General features: G+C 56.0%; 1 protein-coding gene across 7 annotated transcripts in view; it reads right to left on the bottom strand.

Annotated features, from left to right (window-relative positions):
• CAPN15 (calpain 15) overlaps positions 1-24285 on the bottom strand; it is a 67021-nt gene that overhangs the window by 4799 nt on the left and 37937 nt on the right. For all 7 annotated transcript variants that reach the window (XM_063343054.1, XM_063343055.1, XM_063343050.1 and 4 more), the window contains 6 exons: positions 10368-11865; positions 5909-6117; positions 5484-5667; positions 2469-2692; positions 1306-1431; positions 409-561 (listed from right to left, as the gene is read on the bottom strand). In XM_063343054.1, coding sequence (XP_063199124.1) covers positions 409-561; positions 1306-1431; positions 2469-2692; positions 5484-5667; positions 5909-6117; positions 10368-11865 — 2394 coding nt within the window. The remainder of the gene's footprint in view (positions 1-408; positions 562-1305; positions 1432-2468; positions 2693-5483; positions 5668-5908; positions 6118-10367; positions 11866-24285) is intronic.

Raw genomic sequence — 24285 nt, 5'->3', positions numbered from 1 at the left:
TTGGAGCCCCTTCCAGTCCCTAAAGGGGCTCCAGGAAGGCTGGGGAGTGACTCTGGATCAGGGAGGGCAGCCATGGGACGAGGGGGAAGGGTTTTACACTGCAAGAGGGGAGACTGAGATGAGATCTGAGGAAGAAATTGTTTGCTGTGAGGGTGGTGAGCCCCTGTCCCAGGTTGCCCAGAGAAGCTGTGGCTGCCCCATCCCTGGAGGTGTTCAAGGGCAGGTTGGAGGGGGCTTGGAGCAACGTGGTGTGGTGGGAGGTGTCCCTGCCCAGGGCAGGGGGATCGAATGAGATGATCTTTAAGGTCCCTTCCAACCCAAACCATTCTATGATTCTATGACCCTCATGTCCCACGTCCTGTCCCCTGCCTGGCTTCCCGCCCCGCAGCCTTCTGGGCACTACCGTACTTAATGAAATCGCTGTACTCCATCCAGAAGACGCCCTCGCTGCTGCCGTGGGGCATGAGGTCGTGACGCAAGGGAGCCGGCCAGTGCGGCCACTCGTCGGACCAGCTGCCGTTCCAGGAGAAGCGGCCCCAGGGGTTTCGGAGCCGCAGTAACCTGGGAAAAGGGGAAAAACAGTGTCAGAGGCCCAGGAGAAAGGAGAGCACAAGGAAGATCGCCTCCGAGACGCTCTCCCAGCTCTGCACACCCAGCCAGTCCCTCACAGAGGGAACACACCACTTCTGCTGCTGCCTTTCGAAGCCCTCACAGCATCCCAGAACTGATTTGCTATCTCCACCGCAGCCCCAGATGCCCACGTCCTGCAGCTCTGGACCTGCTGCAGCTCCCTCTGCCCTTCCCTGCCCAAAAGGCCTCCAGCCAGGCGCTGCGGGGAAAAGGGCTCAGCAGGGAAGGGGCTCCAAGCGTGTGCCCGGAGCTGCACAAGCCCAGGAGTGACATGGATGAAAATGGGGCTTCACACAGCACCCAGGCTGTCGGGGGTGGCACCCCTTTCTATCCGCCCACCCCTCTAAAGGTGAGAAGGATGTCCTAATTGCCTCATTGGCTTGAGAGAGCTCAAGTCAATCCTGTACAACTTGTGAGAAGACCAGGTGAACCATTCTGCGCCATCATGCGTCCTGGAGCCGAGCAGCCCTGGACGTGGAGCCAGTGCCAGGCAAGGATGGCTTTTATGACAACAGCATTTATGTGACACCCTGAGATGGTGAAACAGCCCTTGCTGGCCGTGAGGATGGGACACCAGAGAGTCCCCAAGGTCTTGTCCAGAGTGTACTCAATTATCTGTCCCCAGAGTTGGCAGGAATATCTGCTGTACCATGCCAGCCTTCATCCTGAACTCACCTGAAGCCTTGGACATCCCGCACGTCCAGGATGGAGTAGGCGTGTCGTGGACGCAGACCCATATTCTCGTAGGCCACATCGTCCACTTTCATGTTACCTCCGCCACAGGACGCGCCCATGAGGAACCTGCACGGGGGACAGCAAAACCCTCAGTGTCCTGCCAGGCGGGGAAGCTCGTCCCTACTGCTCAAGGCACGGGACAGACTTACCCCCCAGGAGGCTCCTGAATATTCCCTCTCTGCAACCACACCATAAACCTCCCTGGAGCAGAGCCCCGGCCTCACCAGCAGGAGCTCTGCCTGGGCAGCAGTGAGCTCCCTCCACCCGCTCACTTGCACGCTCCAACCCAGGCTCCGTGGTGAGCTTCTCCGAGCAGTGCCCTCACCTGCAGGGCTGAAAGCTCTGCCCAGGCACAGCCTGGCTTTGCCCAAACCTCACCCGTTTTCTGCCAGGCCCCAGGGTCCTGCCCATCTCTGCTGGCTGGCAGGGCTCAGCCACACGGAAAGCCACTTTGCAGGCAGCCGGCCTGTGCCGCAGCAGGGAGGACAGGCTGTTTGGGGCAGGAGGTCTGCACCAGCCAGGTGCAGGACCTCTCAGCCTCCCATGTGGCCCTGCACTTCAGGCTGGCAGGAGCAACCCTCCCCTTCAGCCATCAAAAATCACTCTGATTTCCACCGCGCAGAGCCCAGAAACCTAACTGCCCTCCTGCTCCTCCTAGTGATGGCCAAGAGGTCTCTGCTTTTGCTCTGTCTCCTACAGACTGCCTATAGTCATGCCCAGGCATGGCCAGCAAAGATGCCACGTAAGGGTGGGAGATACGTGCAGGGTCAAGCATTTAAGAATACAAAACACCTCAAAGCAAAAGCAAGCGGGCTCAGTGCCAGCCACTTCCAAACTCCCGCAAGACAGCAGTAAACGTGCGCAGGGAAGTTCACCAGGATTTTAAATTCATATGAAAGTTAAACAAAGGAGAAATAATTTCTTAGAGCTTAGAGAGGGAGCTCTGCCAACGCTCCAGATGAATGCCAAGGGTGGTGGTCTCCACCTCAGGTGATGCACTAGCCCTGCTGCTCCTCCGAGCCTCTACGAACGAGAGCGGCCCCCCTTGCCCCCCTCTCCGAGCATCCATGCTCCTGCCACGGCACCCTCCTGCCTCGTCTTACCCAGCCTCCTTAGAACTCAGCATTTTGGCCCAGATGAGGTCAGTGTCAATGGGCTCCTCGCGAGGGTTAGTGGAGCTGACCTGCAGCATCAGGCTCTCGCAGGGGGCACCCGTTAGTGTAGCCAGGCCTTCGATAGCACGCCCCGCCTGGAGGGCAAAGTACGAACCATGAAGCTTGGCCAGCGCCTTCTCAATGAGGGCGACCCACAACTGCTTCCTCTGGGCCTGCGGAAAGAGGGAGAAACACGTCAGGAGCCGCCCCAGGCAGGAGATGGGAAAGCAAAGGCAGCGCGCGCAGACAAGGCAAAGCCCTGCTCCCCCAGCCCTGCCAGCCCTCCCGCTGCCATGGGAGACAGAGAGGCAGGAGCAGCAAGGCCAAGCCACCAGGAGCTTGTCCGCATGGGGCCAAGGGTGAACCCATTTGCTGCCTGCTCAGTGTTTTGTTTCCCCAGTTTAATTCCCCTTGGGAAAACATCCAAGAGGTCTGGATGCCTCCAGAGCTGCACCCTGGGGTGCCCAGGCAGTCCGGCTGGCAGGGGTGGGTGTCCCCTTCAGTCTAGGAAGGGACTAACAGTCCTTTCCTTCTGCTTCAACATGGATTTAAGAAGGTTTAATAATGGAAAAGGATATCGAGCACAGCTGGAACACCTGCCTTTCACCGGCACGCCATTGCAAACCAAACCCAACGCACCTTTGGCGGAGGAGGCTGCCTAGGGCACACACGGACATGGGGCCGATTAAATTTCACCCATGGAACAGAGATGCCGTTTCAAGGAAAAGCTCCAAAAACTGCCAGGCAGAGGGGCAAAGTCCTCTACTTCAGCACAGGGACGGTGGCAAGATGTAATTACAAGATGCAAGTTTTGCAGGGGAGAAACTCTCCCTGCAGTCGCTTTGTTCTGGTGCCAGGCTCTTGGCATCACTAGGCTGATTACGGATTCAGGGAGAAACGCAGAAGCGGCATTAACACACCCGGAGGTTTGCAAAGCCTCCATCGGCCACGGCAATACGGGCTCAGCCTTCATCACTGCATCCGAGCCACCACTGCGGGTCCTTGATGTGCCACAGGGTACCGTCACCAGCCGTGCTTCGTTCCTGGGCATGTTGGGGCTGGGGGGAGACACCTCGGCTCCAGCCCCTGCCTGCAGCCAGGACGCGAAGAGGAAGGTGTACGAGGACAGAAGGCAAGGAGACATTTAGAGAAGGCAAGGAGATGTTTGCCGGCCTCTGGGTCCCCAGTAAATCAGGCTGAGTACTCAGCGTTTGGAGGGCAGCGGGGGAAAAGCACCGGTACACAGTGACTGTGCGCGACTCACAGGTGGCAGCCGAGAGCTGGCAGAGGAAAGGAGGACACCGAAGATTTCTTTCCAACGGATAAAGAAAGCTTAACAAGTGCTTTTCACTGCTTTTTGAGTCCCTCGCTCAACAAAATCTGTGTTGTTTATTTCTGCCTGAGCGGCAGCCAAGGAGTTTTGGTAAGAGCCTGGTTTTCCTTTATTTTTAAAACTCTCTGGTTTTCCATTTTTAGCCCCCACATTCAGCTCACACGGCTAAACACTCGTCAGAAAAATCTCGTCACGATTCAGATGCCCCTGGAAACAAAGGCGAGGCAAAACCAGCTCATGTGAAAACCGTCAATCTTCAAAAAAAAAAAAAAAAAAGCAGACTTGAAATTTTAAGAGAGGAAAGACGGATGGAAAAGGAAAAAAAACCCAGACGGGCACATCTTATGCTGAAAACGATGTGTCTGACTGGATCCTCTCTGGCTACTAATGTAGACACAGATAACTCCTTCCCCTCTCCAAAGTTTCTCCTTAACCGGACAGGCATCTAGCAGTGCTGGCAATCGTTTTGCCACCCAGATCATGTTTGATCACCCCCTCTGCTGAGAAAGCGGCCAGGGCAGCCCAGGCTTGGCAGTGCCCGACCCGTGCCCCCACAGCCCCTGCCCGGTCCCTGCCCCTCTGCCCAGAGCCGGGGTCAGCGGGGTTCAGGAGCCAACTGTGCCAAGCCTGCTGCCTGTTAGCTCCGACGCAATTAGCAGTTTCCCCAGGACCGAGTCACCTCCACGCTGTGGAGGCCACAGGGTACTGAGCCCCCAACAAGCTGGAGACTCTGCAAGCTGTGCCGACATCAAAGTTCCCCAAAATACTCATCTTTGGGTCCCGTTTCCCCAACCGGAGCCCTGTCCTGACGCCTGCACCTGATGTGGTTCGGGGCTGTGAGTACTTTAAAAGAGAGGATTGGGATTTGCAGAACAAAAGTCCAAGCCGACAGTCCTGAGCCTCTGTCTCCTCCTGACAGCAGCACTTTGTTTTCTTTGGCAGATTTTGCTGCCTGGGTTTCAATAAAGACGTTCTCAGTCTCCTTCATGGACACGATCCCAGCAAGCGCCCCTGGGCCTGGCAGGCAGGGCAGGGCAGGACGCGCAGTGACGTTCCGAAGTGGCTGAGGGAGCTTCGTTAATCCTAGCAGATGCCACCCCAGTGTGCTCAGAGCAACCGGGCGGGCACTGGCTCGAAACAGGCTGATTTGTCACGCGATCCCCTCCCTCTCCACGGTCCATCCCTGGCAAAGCCAAGCTGCCAGACCTCCCCGCAGAGGAAAGGAGCAGCTTTCCCTCAGCCCCTCTCAGGGCAAAACACACGGGTTAAGCTATTTTCCTTTCGCTGTGAAGAATAAGGCCGGCTTCTCCTGCAAGTGAAGTGACCGTGGAGCAGGGAGGAGTGAGGGAAAACCAACTGCAAATGAAACTTCTCCGTGGCAGCCTGGAAAATGCCAAAAGGGGCCTAAATAGATTTGGCTGTCTGAAGCTGTCCTGAAGGTGCGGCAAAAAGCAGGGTCCTGAGCTGCAAACACCCCACGCAGCCTCAGGCGAACCTCAGGCAAGTATCTCTTCCCACTCTTTCCATCAGTCCTCTCTCCTAGCAGAGCTGGGGACGAGCCTCCCCCTGCCGCTGGAGCACTGCCCGCCCGCTCCCGGCACCCCTGTCCCCCCCTCCCCAGGGCCGCTGACCTGCGAGAAGAGGAGGTACCCGCATTCATCGCAGGGCAGCATGTCATCCACCAGCACCGTGGTCCACGTGCCATCCTTGCAGAGCCGCACCTGGTAGGCACCCTCTGGGCACAACGTCCTGGTGATCATCACCCTCTCCACCAGCTCCGGCCGCTCGGCCAGCACGGCCAGGGCGCTGAGGAACCTGCCGGTGGCACGGGACAAGGGACATGTTTCAGCGGGACACGGGCAGGCAGCTGCCCAGCCCTGTGGTGCAGGGGACTGTGGTCCGCAGCCGCTTGGGAAGGGGTGAGGAAGAGGATGGGGTACGCGCCTGGGGGTACGCATGAGTTTGAGTAGGGCTGAGGGGTCTGATCTGGAGCTGGATAAAGGGGGGGAAAGGGGGAAGGGGTAGGAGGGTGTCAGCCCGGCCCGGTCCCCCTTACCAGCAGTTTCCCAGCAGTCCCTGCAGGATATCCGAGGGCCTGGGCGTCCGAAACACCGACCACTTCACCGATCGGTCCTTGAAGATGCTACAGTTGATTTCGTGGGGTCGCAGCCACTGTTTCACCCTCTGCTGCACGCTGTCGCCTTCCGGGAATCCCACGGACTTGGGCCCAGGGTGGAAACTGTCATCTACAAAATTGACTTTGTTCTGCGAGAGCGAAAGGCAAGGAGAGCATCAGTGTGCAGCTGTGCGGCACACGGCTCCCCGGGGCCTCCTGGATGGGGCTGGCCTGGAAAACCTCCCACTGCACCCCCAGGAGTGAGCGCAGTGCACCCAGTACTCCCGTTTGACCCAGACAGCCCCTTCCCACGCTGTGCTGGAGAGCAGGTCTGGGGCCGGCTGGCGTCTGCCGGCGACGGCACAGATGCGTTTTGCGGGTCAGGCCCAGCGTTGAGCCCTGCCACGAGCCAGCTCACCTCTCCGGGCCACCGCTCAAATCTGCCTTTTTCCTCTTTCACAGGAACCTCCCCGGGCAGGGACCGTCTCGCGCTTTGCGCTGGTGCTAAAAGCCGGACGGCGGGGGACCTTGGCTGCCTCTATCAGTGACAAGGCAGGCAAGCCTGCCAGGAGCCACCTGGCAAGCAAACGCTCCTCACCGCAAGCCCTGTGCTAAGGGGCTGAGCTGTCCCTGCTCCGGAGGGGACATGTTGGGCTTGGCAGTCCCATGCCACCCCCGAGGCACAGCCAGGGAGGACGTCAGGGGCAGGTTTTGCAATTGGATTCAGCCAGACCACAAAACAGGCAAAGCAATTTCCGAGCGAGGGCATCCCATGTCCGAGCCCATCTGTGCCAGCTGCTGCGTATTAAATAAAATAGGAAGGACTGAAGGGCAGATAATCGTGCGGGTATTACCCACGGAGGCAGGATGGAAGCACAGAACTTCACCGAGGGGAGAAGAGCAGCTTTTTCAGACAGTTTACCACAGGGTGAAATAGGAACCAGGATTGCGTTGTTGTTGTTAATGAAATGAAAATTAAGTTCTTCCAGCAAAAGCCAGCTCTAATTTAAATTAGCTTTAATGCACACCAAACTAGTAGTTGTCCTCCCCTCTTTTGTCGTAATCCTACATGAACGCTTTCTACATGGTGCCTCAATTAGCGCTTCCAGCTCTTCTTTTGCGGAAGGGTGTTTTTCAGCTAATAGATACCACTGTTCAAATACTGGTGCGGGCCAAAAAGGACACGTCACAGGGCTTGCCGGCTTTCTCTGCCGTATCGGCCAGCAACCTGACCTCGCCACATCCCAGCCTCTCGGGGCGCAGCCGGGGCTCCCCAGGAGCCCTATGTGGCTCCCCAGCTCCCCCCATGTGTACACAGAGCAGGGCAGCAGTCCTGGAGTCACAGCCTGGGGGCATGGCAAGATTTCTGTCCCCGGTGGAGTCGCTGCGGCGCTTTTCCAAGCAGCAGAGGTGGAAGAAGCCTTCGCCCTTGTCGCCAGGGTCTCACCAGGGCCAGGACAGCACTCAGCAGGAGTCTGGACGTAGGCCCACAGACCCCACCAGCATGATGATGGTGGCAATGTGAGAGCCGTAGCAGTGCAGTTCCCCAGCAGTGTCAGGAAAGCCTGCCTAACAAGCTAACTGCCTTTATACCGTGATCATAGAATCACAGAATGGTTTAGGTTGGAAGGGACCTTAAAGACCATCCAGTGTCACCCCCTGCCCTGGGCAGGGACACCTCCCACCACACCAGGTTGCTCCAAGCCCCCTCCAACCTGCCCTTGAACACCTCCAGGGATGGGGCAGCCACAGCTTCTCTGGGCAACCTGGGACAGGGGCTCACCACCCTCAGAATGAAAAATTTCTTCCAAATACCTGATCTAAATCTCCCCTCTTCCACTTTAAAACCATTCCCCCTTGTCCCATGGCTCCCCTCCCTGATCCAGAGTCCCTCCCCAGCTTTCCTGGAGCCCCTTTAGGGACTGGAAGGGGCTCCAAGGTCTCCCCGGAGCCTTCTCTTCTCCAGGCTGAACCCCCCCAGCTCTCTCAGCCTGTCCTCACAGCAGAGGGGCTCCAGCCCTCTGATCATCAAGTGATGTCTCCCTTCCCATATTTCTAAACGCTTCAGAGAAGTTGTCACTACCAGTACCCCTGGAGATGGAGGGGAAGAGGCACGAGAGCTGCAGGGGCAGCACCAGAGCAGCAGGGAGAGGAGCCGGTAACTCCTCTCGTGCCCGGGCAGCGATAAGCCTGCTCACAGATGGTACCAGACGAGGAGCCCTGCTTATTTCTCCTGCAAGGGGATAAATCCGGGCTCTGCCAACAACCCTCTTCATGACATTCTGGACCTGAGACATGAGGTCCATGAGACATGAGTCTCTGCTGTCACCTCCCCGGGACCGCACGGGCTGAGGAAGGCTGCTGCCTTGCCCAGCATGGCCTTGCTGCCAGTAGCCAGCTCTCCGATGGGTAGAGAAGGAAAAGAGAGCTGGGGCCTCCCCCGGCACATGGAAAGGCTCTGCAGGCAGAGATGCCAGAGCAGGGCACCGACAGCAAGAGTCCTGGGTTGTCTTTCTAGCTGCGCAGAACGTGCTGATGCGTGCTGTTATTCAGAAAGGGGGAAAGGATGGTTAATGACAGAAGCGTGAGACAGCGGGATAAGCAAGCGAGGGGGACACCACAAGACAGGGAAGCAGATGCCCGGCGCAGAGGCAGCTAGTGGAAGAGGTCAGTTCTGCTCTCCTCCCAGACGGAAGAGAAAGGGTAAAGCTAAAAGCGGGGACCACACACTGAGAAGTGTTGGAAAAGGCAACCCTGGAACAGCAGAGGAGGGAGAGCCCACAGCAGGAGCTCGAGCAGAAATCGCTGCAGGGAGCAGCACAGCAAGGCCGGCTGCTCCATGGGACTTGGGACAGGGGGACAAGAGGCGGAGGAGAACTTGGCCGGCCTGACGCCCTCCTCCAGGAGAAGGCTGAACAGCCTGGGAAACTCCACGGAGGGAAGGCAGCTTGGAGGCTGCCTTACACGCTAGCCCGAAGAGGAGCGTTGGTGGGAGGTCGCAGGCACACTGAGAGCAGAGCAAGCATGCGTACAGGAGCAGCACTGTCCCACCACCGCCGCCAGCCGTTCCCCTGGACCTGCAGAGCCCTTGGCCTACCATAACCAGTGTCAGAACACAGCAGTGACTAAGTTGTAGAGGGATTTTCAGGAGGTGGCCCACGCAGATCTACCAGCCCGTTACTGCCGGCTCAGCGAGCTGAATGGGCTCAGCCACGGCTCCAGGCGAGAGCTGCCCGGATGGGACAAGGCAGTGGCAAGCTGCTAATCCAACGTGGCCATCTCTCATAATTCAACCATCAGGTCAACTGCAACAGATGTTCCCTGCCTACAAAAGAGGCTATTCACTTGCTTAAAAGAGGGGGATAAGCAGAATCAGGGCCTCTCTGCTATAAAGACAACCCAGAACCCCAACCCGGGATCATTCTCAACATCTTCCCTCCTGAGCCAAACATCTCTGTGGTCCCCAGTCTGCACAGCGGAGGCAGAGGCATGGACGTACTCCTCAGGCCCAGGCAGAAAAAGCCTTGTCCGTATGTCAAAACGGGACTGCAATTCCCTTTCCATCTGGTCCAGAGGAGCTGGAGGCTTCCCCCAGACAGAGGGCAGAGAAAGAGCAGCATTCACAGGAGCATCTTATGCCACTCCGGGAAAAAAAACGGGGCCATCACAGTGCTGTTTGAGACTGAAACCCAACAGATCGAGCCAGCTAATTCACAGTGGGAGGAGAAGGTGACAGTGTGTGCTCCTGAGACCCTCGCCTGGAGCCAGGGTACAGCTAAACCTCATCTGTCCTTCCCAAAACAGGATGAGACATTTGCAGCTAGAGTTGTGCATTCACGAACACCAAAACTAAGAACGCCAAAGCCCAACCTGCCGTTGCTGGCAGTGGCAGCAGTGTCCTCTGTCCGCAGCCCTGCCGGTGCTCTGCGCCTCTGCCTGCTGCATCCCTGCATCTCCTACACCCACACACGTCACAGCTGCTGCCCACAGACAGCGGTGCCACCGGCAAACCTGGACACACTCTTTCCCAGGCACCCCCACCCTTGGACAGGGAATTAGGTGGTACTGACCACCTAAGAACGTCCCCTTCAACCCAGATGTTCTCTCTCGCTGATTTAAAATATCACTAGGTTTCAGAATTAACACTCAAGACTTCCTCACCCTTGTACTGTGAGCGAACTGGATGCCTTCCCCCCAGAAATTATCTTGTCTCAATTTGAAATATTACATTTCGGTATTAATAACCAGCATCTAGCTGTTGCAGGCGAAGGTCTTCCCTGGACGCAAGACCCGGAAGGCAGCTTGCCTGTGCCAAGCCATGCCCTAGACCCATGGGGGAGGCAGGAAGGGGGCCCCTCCCAGTGAAACCAGGGGCAAGACAAGTTCAGCAAGCACTCACCTCCCGGCAGAAGGTCACGATGTTTTCCCACAGGGCCTTGGCCTCTCCCTCGTCCGTCTGCCGCCTCTTCTCCACGTGCATGCTCTCCCGTCTCTTCAGGGGTTTGAGGCCCTTGCGCTGGGCCACGTACTGCTGCGGGGTATGACAGGCCACGCAGTGCTTGGCCTTCACCTCATTGAGCAAGGTGCAAGCGGGACAAGCCCACTGGCCCGGCCTCTCCTGGCTGGTGGGCAGCTGGGACGGGAAGAGACGGGCGACCTTGCGGGCGGACGGAGCTTTGCTGCTGCAAGAGGAGCAGCCGCCCTTGTCGCAAGCCCCGCAGTCGGGGCAGCGGGGGGAGGGCTCGCCCTGCGTGCCGTGCTCCTGGAAGCCATGCAGCTTGGAGGAGCCGCAGGCTTTGCATTTCTGGGCCAGGGTGGGGTTCTTGAGGGTGCACTTGGAACAGGACCAGGTAGTGAAGTCAGGGCTGGAGGGGCTGCACGGGGTGAATCTCACTGAGTCCCCCACCAGATTGATGGTGTCGCTGCCTTTCTGGGCACTGCAAGCCTCGCATTTGCTGGCCCCAGCGGAGTTAAGCAGGGAGCAGGAGCTGCACTTCCAGTGGGACGGACTGACCTCCATCTCCTCCTCCAGCACGCTCAGCCGCTTGTTAGACAGCAGCTCCTGGAAGCGGGCAGCTGGGGCAGCCCTGGCCTGACCCTGCGGAGAGCCCTTCTGCCCCGCTGCGCCCTGAGCCACGGGCTGGGAGGCTTCGGGCCCCGGCATCTGCAGCTGAGGGGGCACCTCCCGGCGGCTTCGGGGCACAGGGTTGTTCTGGAGCCCCGGGGAGAAGGGACTGAAGGGTGGTATCTTCTGGGCCTCTTGTTCCATAGCCACTGGGCCTTGGGTGGCTGCGGCGTCACCATCAGAGATCTCTGCAGAGACCAACGGCTGCGGGGTAGAGGGGGCCATGTGAAATCCGGCAGGGGTGATGACTTCAGGGACGACCAGCGCCTCTGGTGGGATCTTGGGCAGGGAGAGCTTGCGTGGGCCACCACAGGCAGAGCAGGAGTTGGCCACCGGCGTGTTGTGCAGCGTGCAGCGCTGGCAAGCCCAGCCATTCTCCAGCTCCGCTTCATCGGGGCTCTTCCCCTCCGAGTCCTCGCTGCTGCTTTCTGCCTTGGCAGCCTCCTCCTTGGACGTGCCCTTGGGCTCCACAAGCACGGCGGGCTTGGGCAAGATGCCGTTGATGACGGGCAAGGGGGAGCCGCTGGGCCCTGGCTCCGGGGTGAAGCCACATACCTCGCAGGCTTCCTTGCCCAGAAAGTTCCTGAAGGTGCAGCGGGCACAAGCCCATTTCTGTTCCTCCACACTGAGCCGCAGGATGTGGTTGAGGTCGGGCTTCTGGCGGGGGGCTTCGCATATGGAGCACTGCCGCTGGCCGACGGGATTCAGAAAGGTGCAGCGGGTGCAGGACCACTCGCGGACGGCAGCCATGGAGCCGGGAGAGTGGGAGTGGCTGGAAGAAAGCAGAAGACAGCGTGAGGCCAGGGCCACCCGGTACGCGGAGGTACCACGCTGGGCTGGTACCTTGCTTCCGGGAAGACAACAACCAGCAATCCAGCCATTGCTCTCCAGGCACTTCTTCCTCTGGCACCGACAGCCGATTTCTCCAAGAGCACGGCAACGCACTGGCTTCCACCCAAAACACTTCAGGAAAAGCACAAGAAACAGCCCTGCAACCCCACTGACTCTGGTTTCATGGAAGGGATGCACCCTGGTGAGCAAGCACACCGTCTCCGCGCCCAGCCTCCGCAATTTTATACATCTGCAGCTCGTTTGTAACTCTCTGGAGGAGGTGACACCCTCCTCTGCCTTCTTGCTGTCCCAGGGTCAGTTCTTTCCTCCTTCGGTGTCCCTCCAGCCCACCTCTCACTTTCTGTTCCCGCCTCCCTCCTCTCCTTCTGGCTTGCCACTGCAGGCACACCAGTTATCCACACTGGGACAACTGTGTTAACCCAACCAGGCACCACCGAGCAAAGAAAAGCATGTTGTGGTGTACAGTGGTGCTACAGGCTTTGGGGCCAAGAAGCCTGGCCGGCCTGCCGGCAGCAGCTCCGTGCCGGGGCCGAGGCGGGTCGTGGCAAAGCAGTGCCGGGACCGCTCAGCGGCAGGTTCTGAGCTCAGCACCAGCTCCTGGTCTCTCCAACCTCGGGCAGAGGCAAGGCGTTTCTCATCAGCAGGCTTTGGAGGGCACCGTGTCCCAGCTCCAGCTTCTGCCCCACTTACCTGGGAAGCGGAGAGGCCACAGACCCTTGCCGTCAGCACCACCCCTCGGATTCAACCTCCAAGGTTGCCCAGGAATGCCTGAAACCCTGATGGGAGAAGGGGTCCAACACACGCCAGAGCCACCTCGTTCTAGAGGTTGCAGGGAGCAGCTCTCCCTCACCGTGGCCCTCCTGGTGCTTTCAGGAAGACAGTGCCACGCTTGCACTCATGCTGACAAATGGCAGAAGGAATACCCAGCCTTGCACGATGCCCTTTGTCCCCTGCTCAGGATGATTTCCCGGAGCTTTGAGCAAAGGTGGGGCTGAAACAGACCTTTCTGCTTCCTCCTCCTTCGCGCAACAACAAACCAGCTCTTCTCCACGCCAATGTGCAGCCCAGAGCCCTCCTTCCACGCGCTCGCTCCTGCTCCCTGATAACGCAGCCAAGTCTAAAGCCCCAAACTTGAACCCAAGCTCCAGGCCAGATGAGCTCCTCTCCATCTGAGCTGGTTCTATTCCAGCCCCTTCCACCCTGCCCTGCTTGCCTGACACCCCGGTGCAGGACCGACCCTGCAGGAGAAGCCTCCGAGTCTACCTCGAGCCCTCAGCTCTTCCTGGGAACAGCAAATTCAGGGCATCCCAGGCCAAGGAACCAGCAACCTAAATCATGGGGGCTGCAGCCCAGCGGGCTCATCGCTGGCTGCCTCTCTAGCGTACCTTCAAGGACCAGGTTCAACCATAACACGGGCTGGAACGATGAAGGGAGAGAAGTCTTCTGCCACAGAGGGCAGGTGCAGAAGGCTGTGAGGGAACTGGGTCCTGGCTGGTCTCCAGCATCCCGAGCAGCAGCACCTGCACAACCAGCTTCCCAAGGCAGCTGAGCAGACTGCATTGCAGCAGCGGGGTCTGGAGGGGACAGAGGACGCAGTAAAAGCCACCCTGGGGAGGAGGAGAGTGACCCTTCGTTTGGCTGGGTACACCAGAAACTCTCCTGAGAATAGTCCGGCAGCAGGGATCGGACCACATTTCCAGACCGTGCCCCACAGCCATCAGAAGAGCAGCACCCCCTCACAAGGTGATCAGATACAACCTTCAACTCTCTTCTTAAATCAAATGTTTCTCTAAATAAAGCCCAAACCCAAGAAATCTATTTCATTGCAAGAGAGAGCTTGAAAATTCATTCTGGTTCATATACCGTGCCTTCATAGTTCGAACTTTACAAGGTATTTATTTACTGGAGTTATTTAAGGAATCTTTCCCAGGTAAGAGAAATATAAACATTGATTTTTCTGCCTGAAGTCCTACAGCTGTGAGCCACTGAAGAGTCCTCTCCCCTGTGGCAGCACCATGCCCACAGCCATCTGAAAGGGAGATCATTCCTCAAAGAGAGAGAAAGGGACGGAGCTGCGTGCCCAGCTCCAGCAGAGGCGGAGAAGCCAACAGGGCCATGAAGGGCACTGTGCTCCTGTCACATCCGTTCGTCTTCCTGGATGAGGTTCATCAAACCACAGGCATCAGCAAAAGCCTGTCAGCAACCAGTGCCATCCACATCTGTCCTCCTGCAGCGTCCCGTGCTGTTACCCACCGTATGCTGTGCTGGAGAGAGCTGGCTCCAAAAAATCCAGCCCTAAATGTGGATGCCGTGCTGCTTATTGCAGAGCAGCACCCTCCAGCCACCCATCGTCCTGCCGCACATGTCGCTCTTGCGCCTGCAGTCCTACCCAGCTTCTGGCCACACAGTCGCAGGACCATGGGAAGAAATCGCCTTGTCCCTTCCCATACCAATACAGAGAAAGGAAAGACCAGGATAACCTAAAAGAGAGAAGTAGACGAGGGGACAGTGGGACACGCTGCATTGCGGGACCTTCCTGATGCGGTATCGGCGATGAGCCGTGGGCTCAGGGAAGGCAGCACGGTTTCACTTGGCCGGGCAGGAGATCCAAGCTCCAGGCAGCAGGAAGGGAGGCGGAAGGCAGGACACTGCAGTGCTGTGCCATGCCACCGCCCATGCTCTGCCCCAAGCTCTGATACCGGCCTTGGGGAGCTGTCATCGCTCCCTGGCCACGCTGTCCCCCTCCCGGTCCCCTCCTCTCCCCCACGGCACAGGAGTCGGCTCCCAACACCGTCCGCTCCAGGGACACCATCCTGCCCACTGCTGCGATTGCCATCTGCTTGACTTTCTCCACTGACAGCTCTCAGGAAAACCAAAAAGCCTCCCAGAAAGATCAGCTCTTCTCTCAAAGGTCAGTAGCTCCCCTTGTGCCGTGGTTTGAGGTGGACTGGCCACAATAATGAACAACGGGACACCTTGCAGTGGCCGGGCCACCAACGTGGCAAGCTCTGGCAGAGCACTTCCCTGCCCGCTTCTCCCCGGGACAGCTGTTACACCACATCACGGTGCCCGGCAGCCACACAGCTTTCCCTGCAAGCCAGTGGGAGACGCACAAACATGGGAGAGGACATGGGACAGGCATCTTCAGCTGTCCCCTACATGCCACTGGTTCCCCAGCCTTGACGACTGGCAGCACACCAGACTGCAGCCTGCTCCCACCAGACTCCTGCCTGGGACTGATGGACAATTCAAATCTCTGCCTGGAGCACCAGACTTAATTTGATGGTCCAAAGATCACAGAGGGCACCAGACTGGAAGGGCTGGGCTGAACGCTGGCCTTTGGTCCATCCTTACACAATACAAGCCCTGCCTCTGTCCCACACCTCTCCGGAATGAACTGGCTGAAGAAGAAACCCAACCGCAGCCTGTCCAAGCTCTGTTCTTCTCCCTACAAAGCCTGGCTGGCTCCTTTCCCGGCAGGCAATGAGCCTGCGTGAGGAAATACAGTTGTCTCCACCAGCTCTTCACCGGGCCCATCTGCTGTATGCTAACACACATGCTCTCCAGCCCCAGAAAACGCAACTGAGAAACATCGCCTGCCACCTTCCCAGGCGCCTGGGCAGGAGAGGAGCTCCTCTCAAAACAGCCACTCCACAGCGACCTGACAAAGTCATCCACCCACAGAAGGGGTTTTCCTAAGAAGGGGACTCTTTACAGGGAACATGACGACACAAGCTCTCAGCAGCTGGTTGGGCTGGCAGCATGGATCACAGAACGGTTTGGGTTGGAAGGGACCTTAAAGACCACTCAGTGCCAACCCCCTGCCCTGGGCAGGGACACCTCCCACCACACCACGTTGCTCCAAGCCCCGTCCAACCCGTCCTTGAACACCTCCAGGGATGGGGCAGCCACAGCTTCTCTGGGCAACCTGGGACAGGGGCTCACCACCCTCTCAGCAAACAATTTCTTCTTGAGATCTCATCTCAATCTCCCCTCTTTCAGTTTAAAACCATTCCCCCTCGTCCCATGGCTCCCCTCCCTGATCCAGAGTCCCTCCCCAGCTTTCCTGGAGCCCCTTTAGGGACTGGAAGGCTGTTATAAGGTCTCCTCAGACCAGGAGAGGAACAAGATCTGTGAGAGGCTCTTGCTGGGTGCACACAACAAGGAAAGGGAAAAGGCCGTGCGACCCCACACCTGCAGCAGCATGGACAGGGCTGGCCCCAGATGGCCATGCTTCCCTCCGCAGTAGCTATACCCAATCGAGACAGGGCGCACATCAGCTGGCAGGAGACACCACCACGTTGGCAGGACTGCACCTACCTTGGCAGTCACAACAGTGTGATTATAATACTTTAAAAAGAATATAGAAAGTACTCAACCGAGTAGGCAGCTTTCAGCGGGCTGACCAGGTCCCAGGGGACCTCACTGCCGTGTGGAGTTGGGAGTGCCAAAGACAGCCCCGTGCCGAGGTGAGAGCCTCTAGAGAGGGACGCTGGCTGGGACACCAAGGCAGCCTTCGCAGGCAGGATCCGGCAGCAGAGCTGCCCGAAGGGTGTGCGACTGTTTCCCTCTGGACACCGTTTCTGAGAGCGCAGAGGTGGCGAGGGAAGGCTGTCATCAGGAGGGAAGGGAGAGCCACTGCAGGGATATCGTGGTCCTTTGCTTCCCTCTGACCTGCAGGAACTTTAACTGAAATGGGGCAGAATTGTTAGGACAAGGCAGGGAAGGGATTACAAAGGTACCAGCTGGTACCTTCTAAACCCACCTTGGGACAGTGATGCCCCCCTCCGAGGGCTCTGCTGAGCGATGAGTTTAGGAGTCTCTGCCGAGCTTGCATGTCCTGGTGCTACAGAGCCCAGGCTCCCACACAGCCATCAAACAAGCCAGGGGTCTCCACCACCTTTGGGTATCATCTGGGACCAAAGGCTTTTCTGAAGCCTCACCGGAGCAGGGCAAGACAGGAAGGAACAGGGCAGGGTGCGAGATTGGGAAGTGCCCAAAAACCTGCAGTTTGCGTCTTTCCTGGAGGCAGGGAGCTGGTGGCGTGCCAAGCCTGTGTGATGTGCAGCCCAGCGCCGGGGCAAGAGATGGCAACCAGCCCTGGAGAGAAGCACCTTGGACTGCCAGAGCGAATGGCCCATGGTGACCTGGGCACTGGAGCGAGAAATCCCAGGGCTCCGCTGCAGAGCCCACCCCAGCGACAGGATTATATGAGCTTGTGTCAATCGCACACAGCAACAGAATCAGGCTGTTTCTCTAAATAAAACTCTTCCAGAACAGCTAAAGCCTTAAGACTTACTGCTTCAGTTCTCTCCTGCAGTAAATAAACAAATAAATAAAAATCAATTGTTCTAGTCAGCAGCGTACAAACCCCGAGTTCCCTGAAACAGAACGCATTCTAGCAAAATCCTCCTCTTTGACAAATAGAAGAAAAGGCACTAGAACTTTGTGGAAGAAAAAGAAAAATCACAAATTCCCCAAACAAAATCCTGCCTGGATTGTCCGTGAGCTGCGCATCGCTCCCCCTCCTCCCCGTCCAGCTGTTTTCTATTTAACTCCTCCTTTCAACTTGCTCTGACCTCAAAGAGGAACTGCTGAGGCATCTCCCGCGCCGACCTACCCCATCTCCAGGAGACATCCACGCCTGGGCGAGAAGGGGGTTGGGGGGGGGGGGGGGGGGCACGGTCAGGATCCGCACGGCATCGCTCTGGAAGATGAACGGTCAGAAGGACAGGTGGGTTGGGATGGTGGCCCACACGTCGTGAAGCCCAGGCAAGGAGATGCTGTGGGCTGAGCTGACTCACTCTTGCAGAGCCAGGCAAGGGCAGGTAGGCTGGACCAGGGGAAGGCTGCAGCAGATATACTGGCAGAGCAACACAGGAACACCACAAAGAGGGACTTTCCGCTTTTTACAAATTTCTATAGGAGAAAAACAGGCTCTGATTCACACTTCTCAACCCTGAGGGGCTACAGAAGTGTCACCAGCTCTGTGCTAGCATCACACAAACAGGGCAGGTTGCATAAGTATTTCCAAATCCTGCCTCTCCCACTCCACCAAGGTGAAACAAGAAAATCACACAGGCTTCAGTACCAGTGACCTTCACCCAACTTCCAGAGAGGTGCGGGCAAAACCAAAGCACCAGAAGGGACCTGTCCCTCTGCCCTCTTCTCCCACTTTGCACCAGCAGGGATGATCGACTGAGCAAGGGCAGAGACAGCAAAGAAAACCTCTCCTGCGCTCACCTGTGCTTTCCTGGAGGCTCCTATCAAAGGAACCATGCCAGGCAGTGCCAGGCAGGCCCACCACAATGGCACAAATGTGCCCACAAAAGAGGGGCTCTTGCTGGACCTCTCCACCTGTGAGCAAAAGCAGCGCCCCACTTCCACAAGAGCAAGCACGGAGGATCCCAGAGGATCCCAGAATAACTCAGGTCAGAGGGGACCTCAGGGGGAGTCTCCAGTCCAAACTCCTGCTCCAAGCTGCAATTCTTAACAGATCGCACGAGGTTGCCCAGGTTTATACAGTCTGGTCTTGAAAACCTCCAAGCACAGAGACTACACAGTCTCTCTAGGCAGCAAACTCTACTGACTGACCGTCCATGAGCCAAAAAGGCTTCTCCTTGTATCCAGTCTGGTCCTCTCCTGTTTCATCCTACGCTTTTTGTTTCCTGGCCTCCCACCACGCACTGCTGTGAAGAGCCAGGCTCTGTCTTGTGGGTGATGTCCCTGTAGCCATGGGTAGACCTCCTCCAAAGCCTTCTCTTCTCCAGCCTGAACAAGCCCAGCTCCCTCATCCTCTCCTTGCAGGACACGGGCTCCAGCACCCTGACATCTTAGTGCCCCTCCACTGAACTTGCTCCAGTTTGCCGAGGTTTTTGCCCCAAACTGGATGTACGTTTAGGAGTTCAAGCTGCAGTCTCGCTACACCTTCTGGGTTGCGGTCCTGCTCCTCTTGCGCAGCACCAGGAAAGCGTTTGGTACAGGATGGGGCTGAGCAACACAGAACGGGGCTGGTGGCTCGCATCCTCCACTGTGAGCTGAGAAAGTGCTAAGTGAGCCCTGGTTGAAAAGCTTCTACAAAACACAGCTTCACCTTAGCAGGAACCCATTAACTTCAAAAGCACCAGCAGTTCAGCCTTCTGGTAACTACAGAGACAAACCTGATTTTTAAAGAAACTCTTGCTCAAATAGCTTGAGTAGCTTGAGCTAGAATAGCTTATCACCATGTTTGATGCCTCGTATCCTTGCAGGCACCACCACTGCAAGCCACTGCCCAGTCCAGGAAAAAAGTGCCTCCCAGTAGACCTGGTCTGTAGCATCCAGGACCCGCAGCCCCTTCTATGAAGCAGCACTGGGATCTCATCATCACACTGAGGTCAGGCAAGGAAGGAAAGGAAAAACAACTCCCAAAAGGACACCACTTTCTTCATGCAACGCCCATCTCACACCAGGCAGCTCCTTCAGCTGGGACCAAGCTCCCTTTGTTCCTTCAGTCTGGTGGAAGGGCACCACAACGGCTACAACTACACACATTCCTCCTTTTGCTGAAGCAGCTGATGAAATAAAGATTTCTTGATCCTGAAATATTAATTTTTGAGTGCTCCAGAGCTTTATTATATATTTATATCTGCTCTCATTCTTTAGAGTCAGTCCAGGACAAACTGTCAACTGGTTCCCAGGAAACCACCTTAGATACGGGAATGGAAAACAGCTGAGGGACCAGCCCCTTCCACTTCCATGCCAAACCCTCCTCTGGCCAGGACTCCCCCTCTTTCTGGAGGTCACCCCCTCCCAGCCCCAGTGCAGTATCAGTGACACTGACTTGGGCAAGACAATTACATTTATGCAGAAAATAGCATTTTCCACTGGTAATAACTTGAATGGCTTGAAGCAGGACAACTGGATTTGTTGTGTTTAATAAAGCAACGGTGACAGAGGAGAATCACTCATCAAGGTCGGGGGAGGAGGGGGGGAAGCCTAATTGTGCAGCAGGAGACCACGCAAGGGTGAGCACTTGACGGTGAGCTGCGCCATTAAAGATCCACCAACACCACACAACCCTCCCCAGAAGGTGCCAAGAGGCTCGGCTAGACACTAAGAGTTTTCCAAGCTAATGACGCACTCCAGTTCCTGGGAATTTCTTGGTCCCATTGCACCAAACCTCAAGGGGGTTCTTGCACAGTTTCTATTTAGCTTCTGCTTTCCCAGCCTGGACACAGCTCCCAATGTCCTCTGCCAGCTCGGATGTGCTCCACCGGCCAGCGAGAGAGGAGGCTGCGAGTTTTAATGAGAAGTTCCCAGGGGAAAACTGAACTCTGCTAATGAGAAGGCTGAGAAAAAACCCACTGGCCCCAGATGTACGGAGTTCAGTCAGCAGTGTGCGGCAGCCAACAAAACCACAGAACATGCTCTCAAACTGCAGCTTTCCCTGCAATTCACCTTGCCGTCACCTCCCCAAAACCAGGGCTTGCCTGTCTTAGGACAGACAGATGTTAAGGGTGAGGGGGGACATTTTGGTGTAGGATGGGGAAGAAAGGCCTTCCAAGGCTCTGTAAGTACAACTGCTTGCAAAGTGTGCAAGTGGGGCAGAGAACATGCTCCTCTAACCCTTGCTGGCCACGAAGAGGCCCCAGGGAAGCTGTCAAGAGTAGGGTGGGAAACGGGAGGAGAGCAGAGGCACACCTGGGACAGGAGCACCCTGAAAGCTCCTGCAACACGCATCGAAATCCGGCTTCGACAAAGGAAGGGAGCTGAGGAGACCGTCATTGCTTGGGGAGTCTTCTTCACAGCTGAAACACCTTTCTGGATTTGTCCCAGGAAAAAGGGGAGAAGGAGCAGTCTTTGAAGGGTTCTAACCCATCTGAACACGTGGTCACTGGAGCCCAGTGCCGCTGCAGGAATGCAAAGTGACACACGTCTGGAAGGAGGATGCTTCACACTGGCTTTCCTCCAAGGCTAAGGACACACAGGCAGCGTTATCCTAAACTGATGGCTCGGAGATCAGAAACTTTTATCGTTCTTCATGCAAAATCATCAAAGCAGAATCAGAATCTGGAAGGCTTGCCTTGTGAGAAAAACAGGACGTGCATCATTAGCCTTTAATATACCTTAATTGCTTCAGTGTTGTAAGATACTGGCTTTCAGAAGAAAACCAGTTTGGCTTGCAGAGCGCTGTGAGGCACAGGCACGCCGAGACATGACCATTCTCAAAGGCTCCTTTGCTAATGAACAGGTCACCCAAATCTCTGCCAGGGCAAGAAGAAGAATCCCTGGGGATACGAAAGGAAGAGGCGGACCAAGTACTTCAAGGAGGGCAGCAAAGTCCGAGTTCTAGCTTCGCTCAAACGTCAGGAGCTTTCACAAGCTCTGGGTTCACAAGCTTTTGATGAGGGACCAGGTGTCTCACCCTAAAGAAGCACCTCCTATGCCTATCCCAAGGTTATTGGGATGCAGGACCCAGACGAGATGGCCAACGGCAATGGGAGCTCTTCAAAACTCTGGATGGGGAACGCACTCCACTGGCACTCAGTGGCATGGGATCGTCCTACAGGCTGGCAGGAACACAGCTTGGGAAGGTCCCTCTGGAGCCCCAGCCCTGGGGACAGACACCAGCACAGCCTCAGCTCCTCTCAGGCTACACCGTTTCTCATTAAGATCAATTCCAGCCCATTGGTATAATTAATAACCTCATCTTGCCTCCCTGCATGTAAGCATGGGAAATTTCGGCAGTTGCAATCACAGTTCACTTCAAAGAAACCAATTTAGGAGAGCGCTGCTGCCGCCACCTTGCCTGTACTCAACTCACCTCTTCTGTACCTAATTCCCCTGGTCTTTTGGGTATCTGGGGCAAATTAAGAGCAAACAATATCAAGCTCCAGTTGCACCCAAGTATTATACGAGGCGAGGAAAATTTGTGTCATTAACTCAGGCCAGCACCGTACCCTGTATATGCTTAAACAGGTTCGATAACGTCTTAATACGTTGATTTGGCTCAAGGTGGTGACGAACTGAATGGCCTCAATCCATATCTTGCCTTACTTTGCCTACATGACTAAAATCCACATACAGTGGATATCTGAACCCGCTTAAGAGCAAATACACAAAAGAGGTACACCAGTTTTACGTGCTTTTGTCACAGTTGCATGAAATTGGTGTAATTTAGGCATAGAAAGCGCAAAGGATCTGTGTAGATACCCTGGTTCTGCTAAAACATTTGGGAGTGCCGCAGGGTGCCTGCACCTCCCATAAAAGCTGCTCTTTCAGCGGAAAAAGGCCCACAGTCCTCCAGCAAATGGAACACAAGAATTCAAGAATTTAATTTTTTTGTTAAAAAAGACCAACAGACCAGAAAGGCCTGAACCCTCGAAGACTGACGGACACAAGTTAGGTTGGATACTTGTAGCTTCAGCTTCTTGCATGCTTGGAGCAAGAAGGCACCTAGAGAACACTAGATTTGTTCTTTAGAAAGCCTGGTAAAAATTGGTTCAGTTATCTTGCCTGTTTTTTATAATTACACTCCCTCTTTAGTCTAAGCAGCGTCCCAGAAAGCTTCCCATGTAAAATACAGCTGTCCAGCAAAATTCATGAGCACCTAAAAGGGAGGAAGATTCAAACTCCATTGAAATCAATCCCACGGACCAAGCTGACACATCTTACACATCTGCTATGGAATAAAATAGCTACCTGTTGCCAAGATTGGCTAGTATAGAAAGGTTTGAAAAATACAGCTTTTTACACCCAGCCACCAAACAGAGACCTCCACGCTGAAAAACTGAAAGACAACGTCATCCACAACCCAAACAGGGCAGGGGGTCTCGCCAACATTATGGGGTAACACAAAGGATTATGAGAGGTGCCGTAAATCCAGCTTTTGGCCCTTCACACTCATCTTTTCAGCAATGCCAGGGGAAAGATTTTTCTGGAAGCAGCAAAAGGGAAGTTGGGAATTATATTTTCTTGAGAGGTTTTCATGAGAATGACCCGCTGCTGGTCCAAGTCCAACAGCGATCTCCAGCCAGCATCCAGCAGGTGGCAAAGCACACCACCACCAACCAAACCTCCTGGACCTTTGGCCGTCCGTGCGGAGATGACAAAAACTCAAGGCACCGAGGACGAGGGCTGACCCCACACCCCGGCAGTCGGGGACAAGACTCAAACGCGGGCGCCAGAGGTGCTGCTTGCTCGCTCATGTTGAGAACAGGTTTAGTACAAATGTGCGTTGCGGTTTCACTTCCATGGCCCCAGCAGGAGGGAGTCTGCAATTATTCACATGTGGAGAAGCCTGAATGCTTCTGTGGAAAAGAAGGAAAAAATTTCAAACTCTGAAAAGACCCCCTTGGTTAGGAAGAAAGATTTTGAAGGAACGGCAGGGGCTCCAAAAACTTATTTAATCATTCCCTGCCTGGCCCATAAATCGTTCCCTGCCTTGAGGCAGCTCGTAAAACTTCTCAAGAGCCTATCAAGGGTCAATCCTGGGAGACACCTTCCCTGGCCGGTAATACAGATGAAGTGAAAAAAGGTGAATGGGGGTGTGGGGAAGAGCGGTTCAGCTGCCAGGCAGCAAGACAGGCTACGGTCAAAGGCCAAACAGGTTCAGATGTGGCAGAAGAGGAGTGATGCCTGGCTGCAGCGTTCAGCCTCAACTCTCAGCCCAAAACACTCTGAACCTTTTGAACACGGCAGGAGAAAAGATTATTACAGAGCAAAGACAGCCCTGGCAACACCAGGACTGACAGAATCCCATCAATCCCACCACACACCCAGCAGGGACCAGTGAGGACACCAAATCCTCTGGGATGGGCTATAGAATCATAGAATGTGTTGGGTTGGAAGGGACCTCTAAAGGCCATCCAGTCCAACCCCCCTGCAGTCAGCAGGGACACCTTCAACGAGATCAGGTCGCTCAGAGCCTCATCCAGCCTGGCCTTGAATGTATCCAGGGATGGGGCCTCCACCACCTCTCTGGGCAACCTGTTCCAGTGTCTCACCACCCTCGTTGTAAAGAACTTCTTCCTAATGTCTCATCTGAACCTGCCCTGCTCTAGTTTAAAACCATTGCCCCTCGTCCTATTGCTACATGCCCTTGCAAACAGCCCCTCCCCAGCTTTCCTGGAGCCCCTTTAGGGACTGGAAGGGGCTCCAAGGTCTCCCCAGAGCCTTCTCTTCTCCAGGCTGAACAACCCCAGCTCTCTCAGCCTGTCCTCACAGCAGAGGGGCTCCAGCCCTTGGATCATCCTCGTGGCCTCCTCTGGCCCCGCTTCAACAGGGCCATGTCCTTGTTGTGCTGAGGGCTCCAGAGCTGGACACAGTACTCCAGGTGGGGTCTCACCAGAGCAGAGGG

This window comes from Chroicocephalus ridibundus, chromosome 8 (genome assembly GCF_963924245.1).
Source record: "Chroicocephalus ridibundus chromosome 8, bChrRid1.1, whole genome shotgun sequence".
In the NCBI taxonomy this organism is placed as follows: Eukaryota; Metazoa; Chordata; class Aves; order Charadriiformes; family Laridae; genus Chroicocephalus; species Chroicocephalus ridibundus.
Note: the sequence above shows the minus strand (reverse complement) of the source record. Positions and strands in the feature narration are given on the sequence as shown.